Below are 7,433 nucleotides of genomic sequence, written 5' to 3' on the forward strand. Positions count from 1 at the left end.
TTGTTGTGAATAGTGAAATTAATTTTAAAAGTAAATTTTTATACTCCGAACTAGTAAGTTAAGTTAGATAACGCCTCATGCTCGACTCCGGCAACGGTCTCGGGTAAGGGGTGTTACATGTTGGGTTGAAAAGAGAAGCTCCACAGTGAAGTCTGCTTACAGATATTTAATTTACCAAACAAGGATCCACAATGGTGTTAATTTGAAATATCTAGGATTTCAGCGAGTTAAAGTTTCCTTATGAATTGTTTGTAAGGGTAAAATTCTTACGAATTTGGAGAGGTATAGAAGAAAACTCATTGATAATATGAATTGCCCTTTTTTGTTACAATTGTGTTGAGGATATTGATCAAGTCTTAGAACATGTTTGCATGCCTTTGGCATTTGGTCTAAGTTAGTTAAGCATGAGAAATTAGATGAATTTCTTAGCTTGGGTATCATAAGTTGTGCTTTTAGGAACCTAAAGAGGCTAGATTATTGCTTGGAGAACGCAATTTGGATTCTGTTGTTGGGGACTGTGGAAATGTAGATGTAAGTGTACTTTTTACTAGAATTTTGTAGAGAAAGAAGGGGTTTGACAGTGAACTGTATGCCTTTTTTATGAACTAAGGGATTTTGCGCTTTTCGATGTTAAAATTTTAGTGGTTCTAATGGAATGTGATTCATTGAAATGTGATTGATGAGAATATTCTTACTGGGAAAGTTATTTTACAAGGTTTAGTATACACTAGAAAGTATTGATTAAAATCCTAGAAATGTTACATTAAGCATCCAACACATCCTTGAGAATGTAAGGTTACTTTACAAAATTACCCTTATTAAGTAAAAATAATATTAATGTATTTTAACATTTTATTATTAATAAATAAATATTTAATAATATTTACTATTAACAAATATTTAAATTAATCTACAAGATATGATTTTTTCATATTTTAATCGAATCCATTACATAAATACATTAAAAAAGTTGCACATTAACTCAAGATTGTGAATATTTACTGCTAACAATTTTTTCTTGTATTACATTCAAGGTATAAATTCAAGTATATAGCTTGAAACTATTTTGATACTAATTCTTTTAAAATGGTAGTTTGATTTTGATGTATGACATTTTTCAATAGCCATTAGATTTTCAATTTTTAACACAAAGGAATTTTCTTGTAAGTTTTGTTAGGGTCACATGTCATATATCTTTCTTGGTGAGAAAATTAGGCAATGAACTAGTTTAAAATTTGAATTTGAGATTCGGTAATACCAATATTATTGTTGGAGTAATGAGATATCATCTATGAATAGGCTTGGTGTGCACACAAATACTTAATTCTAGATGTCTTAAGTTTTTGTGCTAGAAAACATAATAAAATATAAATATTTACTTTAAAAAACTTTGAAATAATGAATCGAAGTTGTATAGGTAACTTTTTTCTTTTTATGTTGGATAAATTAATTAGTACCCTAAGCATAAAGAAAATAAAAGTTAATTGTCTAAATAATTTCTTTTTATTTCCCATCTAGAGGAAAAGTAATTTTTAACCACTTTCCATTTTTTGTAGGAAAATAACTCCCAAGACAAAATACTATATCCCTTGGAGATGATCAAGTAGGATGGTGTTGGGGTGCTTTTGAGGGGCTTGGACAAGCTTGGGACGTCAGGATTGAAATGTTACGCAACAAGGAAGAAAGGAGTTGGCTCAATTTGTCCAATTAAAGTTGAACATATTTACAGAAGGGCAATCTCAATAGTCTGGCGTCAAGGACTCTCTCCTTTGGGTGTTTGGATTTATACAAACCTCGTCATAGTGTTGGAACTACTCGATGATATTAGTCAAGTAGTTTGACAAAGGTTATGCTATATGTTTAATGTTATTTATTTTTTAATTTCTGTTGATCAAGATTTTCATTTTTCTTTAAAAGTTATATGAATTTTGAAATCCTAAAAATGGGATTTATACATTTCCATGGATGGAAATAATAAAGTTCAACCTAATTGCATTGCGTAAAGTAAGATTAGACTAATGGGTATCCAAAGATCCGACTTAAGATTTAATATTAACATTCAGCAGGAGCCAGGTTGATGACTCTGCCCATTGTTTTAGTAATACTGGGAGTCCAAGCACTACAAGGTCTTATTATCTTAGATAGGTAGCGCCAATAAATAAGTGGAGTTATTTAGCGGGTGGGGGCAGATTTAGGGCATTTGAGACCTTGCTTCCCTTCTCGGCACTCCGCAGCGAACAGACCAGGCGGATATTTGCCGTAAAGGTTGATGTAGCTGAACATGGTGGAAGCACAATCGGTTGTCAAATCATTGATCTGTTTTGCATAAGGGCATGCGAATTTCTTGAACGCTGCACAACAGCGATTTGCTGGGTATTTGGGCCCTTTGCATTCGCTCGTTATGATCGTATAATTCAGGAATTCAAACTTAATAGGACAAGCTGCGCAAGATTAATTAAATAAATATCATATTTACACAAGTTGTAATTTAATGTTTAACTTGATATATATACAATTATACATATTTAAATAAATAAATATATACATTTATTTTCATATCATATTAACATAATTGTTTGTGTATGTAATATATCAATATAAAATGATGCTAATTTGTGAAAATTGAATTAAATAAGAATTTCATGTATAAAATTGTACAAAATCAATGTTCATAAAAATTCATGTATAATATTTATCCCTAAAACTACAATAATCTTCCATAACATGAGCGAATCAAATCTAAGAATTTAACACTATGTTCGGGTATATGGTTGTAAAGGAAAAGAAAGGTAAAAGGAAGATGAAGTTGCGTAGATAGTTAAAATTAATAAAAGTAGAGTTTTGTTTGGTGAAGAGAATGATTATATGTAATAATTGTATTTGCAAAAGATTAGTAGCATAAATTGAGTATTTTACAGAAACATCACTCTCTTTTTTCCAATTTTTGTAGAAAGTAAGAATATTCCTTTGCTTAAATGAAAAAAAATCCAAATATTTTACCTTACTTCAAAAAATATTAAATTGGTAGATGGGTACAAATTGTTGGGATAGAAAGAAAAGGTCGAGTAGAAAGGAAGACCTTTCTTTGCCTGAAGCAGATGGCGGGTTGTAGAAGCGAGAGAAACGGAGTCACTATCTGCATCAAAACATTAAGACAAACTAAAACATCACACCATCTACTGTATCTGATACAAGTTGAGATGAATACCAGAAATGGAAGTAGAAGCAGCAGCCATAACTATGAGAATTGCCAAATAAGACAACAACCAATTTCTCTCCATTCTTTCTTCTTCTTCTTAGCCAAACTAGTTCAATACTAAGTGGTTGCTAGTTAGAGATGGTTAAATGCGGATAACACTGCTTTGATGACTCAAAAGCAATGCCTTCATTTTATGGAAGACTTGACACAGTCAACATGACCTAAGTCTTTGCATACAAGTGGCTGTCATTGTTTTACCAAAATTTTTATGTTCAATACAAAATAATTTATTGATTAACTAAAAATAATTTTATTTTACTCTAAATTAATTTACTCTTTTAGAAAACGTAGGTCATTTTTGAAAAATAATTCCTTAATGAGAAATTTTATTTTATATAAAAATTAAATTGAATCAAATATAATATTATTATATTAATAATAAATTTTATTTTTTAAAAATACTAAAATATTAATATAAAATATTATAATATATTATTGAAAACTATTTATATTAATAGTTTAATAATAAAAGATATTATATTTTATAAATATTTAATAATAAATATTTTATATGTAAAATATCAATATTTTAATTTTTTGAAACTAAATTCAGATTGAGCTTTATTAAACTAAATTTAAGAATACATAACATGACCCAGACTAATAGAAAAACAAATGCAAAAGGCCCAGAAGTAAAACTTTGACCCGAAAAAACAAAATAAAACAAATGCTAGAGTCCAAACCTTATAGCAAGCAATTAAAAGAGGCCCGAAACTGAAGTACCGGCCCTAAAAATTCAAAAACAGAGTAATAATAATCAGAAGACTCTAGATCATAATTAATGACACCGCAATTTTTCCCAATCAGAAAAATGATTCGTTCCCGTCTTGTCAAATCATCTGCCATTTCTTCTGTGGGACGTTTTCAGATTCCAATAGAGGGGATCGACACATACACTACTATTTACATCAATGAATTCCTCTTTTCCCCTGCGCCTTTTTCCACCAGAAATTAGCAAAGATCCTTTCCAGTTCTCCACATAGGGAATTAGGAAGAAGGAAAGAGGACATAGCGTAGGTTGGAATAGCCTAAAGTATTGATTTAATGAATATTTCCTTGCCTCCTTGTGATAATAATCTGGTACTCCAACCTTTAATTCTGGAATTGACCTTATCTTTTAGATTTTGAAACGACTCCTTTTTACGTCTACCAACCACATTAGGAAGACCTAAGTACTTTTCCATATCTGTTGACCCTCTTACCCCTAAGCTTGTTAATACTTCACCTCTTTTTCCTATTGATGTATTCGAACTGAAAAAATCATAGATTTATCAAAATTAACACACTGGCCAGAACATTCTTCATATTCCTTTAGAATTCCTTTTAGCAACCTTGCTCCCTTATTTGTTGCTTCACCGAACAGTATGCAATCATCTGCAAAAAGTAAATGTGAAATCCCTGGTCCTTTCCTACTTGCCTTTGCTCCTTTATCAGACCCTCTTTCATTGCCAATCTCATTAATGCTGAAAGTCCCTCAGTACATAATAGAAATAGAAAGGGACTAATGGGGTCCCCCTGACACAACCCTCTAGAAGATTGAAAAATATGTCCCCTTCTTCCATTATATTGGCTGCGTAAGTTGCTGTAGTAATGCATTTCATAATTAAATCAACCCATTCTTTTGCAAAACCCATTCGCAGCATAACTTCCTTAAGAAAGTCCCACTGGACCCTATCATAGGCTTTGCTCATGTCAAGTTTAATTGCCATATATCCTTTCTTTCCTATGCATTTTCGTCGAAACATGTGTAGGATCTCATAAGCTAGTAAAATGTTATCAGAAATTAGCCTACCTGGGATAAAAGCACTTTGCGCCACATCAATACATCTTCCCATAACCCCTTAAAGTCTATTGGAAATTGTCTTAGCCATAATTTTGTAGAGAACCGTACACAAACTTATAGGTCTGAATTTTGCTAAGTTTGTAGGGTTCTGGGTTTTTGGAATTAGTACAATATCAGTTGAATTGAGAGGGCCAAAATTTTTACTGTTATTTAAAATTCCCAGACAGAAAGTAATGACTTCTTTACCTACTATATGCGAATATCGTTGAAAAAATAGTGCTGGAAATCCATCAGGTCCTAGTACTTTAGTTGGCTTCATTACTTTTAAAGCTGAATACACTTCTTCTTTCGTAAAATTTGACACTAAAACTTCATTCATATCTGGCGAAATTTTTTCCTCAATGTCCGTTAAGAGATGAGATAGCTCTCCCACTCCTTTTGACATAAATAACTCCTAAAAGAATAAAGCAGCAGCTTCACTGATCTTATTTACTTCAGTAGCCTCTCCTCCTCCGTCCAACTGTAGCCTCAATATAGTTTTTTTCTACGAAATGAGGCGTACTTATGGAAAAAAGTTGTATTCTTGTCCCCTAATTTAAGCCAATTTGCCTTTGCCCTCTGTTCCTGTAACAGCCCGATTTTGGGCCTAGTCGGAACAGTAGTTTCGGGACCACAAATTTGACGAGGAAAAAATTTATTTTTATTATATTTTTATGGTTTACGATTTCATGGAATGATTTTTTGAAAATTTTGTTTGAAAATTTCGACGTTTGGGCACTCAGTTTAGTAAAAAGGACTAAATTGTAAGAAGTGCAAAAGTTGAGTTCTACATGTTAAAAGTGTCCAATTGTTATGAAATTTTAAATTATAAGTCCTTAAATAGAAATTAAACCATTGGTTAAATTTTTGGACAAAAATGGACATGAGATAAGTGAAATAGGATATTTTTAAGTTGGGGGCATTTTGGTCATTTAGTAATTAAAAGAATTAAAAAGACCAAAATAGCCAAAAAAATTTCCATCTTCAAGCCTTGGCCGAATTTCACAAGGGGGGAGCCATAGTTAGGGTTTTCAAGCTTCCAAGCTCCATAATAAGTGATTCCAAACCCCGTTTTTAATGTTCTTTACGTTTTTAGAGTCCCGGTAACTTGATTTAGCTTATTCTAGCTATAATTTAACCTAGGGTTTATATTTGGAAAAATAACCATAAGTGAAATATGTTTATTTTGATATTTTATGGTAAAATATGAAGCTTGAAATTATGTTAAACAACTTTTGCTAAGCGATTTTAAGTGAAAACGAGTAAAACGACATAATCGATAAAAATACCTAATGTTCATAAGTAAGTGTTAGAGTGGGAATTCGATGTTGCCATAGAAGGGAAAAATGTTCAGCATGTCATAATACATAAGAATAAGGGATGAAGTTTAATTTACGAGCTTTGGGGCAAAAGTGTAAATATGCAAAATTTAGAGGAAAATTGTAATTTTTCCAAAGCTTGGGTCAAGGAATGTTTTGATAAATGTGAGTATTAAATAAGTCAAATGTGTTATTATAGGTCAAGAAAGAAGTGGAATCAACCTTGATCGGAGAAAAGAAAAGATTAAAGACTAAATTCCTAAATTTTTATATTGTTGCACCAAAGTAAGTTACCTGTAAATAATAGCAATATATTTTTAGTTACTTGTAAATAATAGCAATATATTTTTATAAATTGTGAATTATATTTGATATGTGAATTAATATTAAATGTGGAAGGAAAATTTTTCATGAATTATTCAAGTGATAAAGTGTTTAAAATAAAGTGTTAAGTGTAAATTCTCGGTTGAACTTAGGAATAGAAGTGGATACAAGTGACATGTCACTAGAGACCAGTGTTACAGTGAGTCCCGGGTGCTAGGTGATCTAACATGTGCTACAAATACCTAACAGCTTGTGTGAGCAGGCCCGTGGACATTTCTAGTATTATTGATCAGTGGTAGCTTCGGCTACATTTCAGTGGTAGCTACGGCTACTATCAGTGGTAGCTTCGGCTACATATCAGTGTGGCACTTATGTGCTAATTCTCTACATATCTGTGTATATTCCGAGTGTTCAACGGGAAGTTGACTAAGTGAAAATACATGAGATCATGTAACGATTAAGCGTAATTGAATGATGAATATATGAGTGAAATTGAATTGAATAGTGATCGAAAGTGAAAAAGTGAAATTATGAAATAGTAGAATGAGCAACAAAATAGTTTTGGACAGAAACAGTTGTGTGACTTTGAAAAATCACCATAAATGGTCGAAATTGAATTAAGTGGATAAGATATGAAATGAAAGCTTAATGAGTCTATTTTTACATAAAATAAATAGAGCAAGCAAAAGACTTATAAATTTTTATATAT

The 7,433-nt window shown here is 31.5% G+C and overlaps 1 protein-coding gene across 1 annotated transcript; it reads right to left on the reverse strand.

Moving 5' to 3' along the window:
* Nucleotides 1-2,023: 2,023 nt before the first annotated feature.
* On the reverse strand, nt 2,024-3,377 carry LOC105781078 (GPI-anchored protein LLG1). Its single transcript, XM_012605655.2, has 3 exons — nt 3,209-3,377; nt 3,080-3,136; nt 2,024-2,441 (listed from the first exon to the last, which is right to left on the reverse strand). The coding sequence occupies exons 1-3, from the start codon at nt 3,279-3,281 to the stop codon at nt 2,173-2,175; spliced, it is 399 nt and encodes a 132-aa protein (XP_012461109.1). The 5' UTR covers nt 3,282-3,377; the 3' UTR covers nt 2,024-2,172.
* Nucleotides 3,378-7,433: the final 4,056 nt, after the last annotated feature.

The sequence above is a fragment of the Gossypium raimondii genome, chromosome 13, assembly GCF_025698545.1.
Source record: "Gossypium raimondii isolate GPD5lz chromosome 13, ASM2569854v1, whole genome shotgun sequence".
NCBI lineage: Eukaryota > Viridiplantae > Streptophyta > Magnoliopsida > Malvales > Malvaceae > Gossypium > Gossypium raimondii.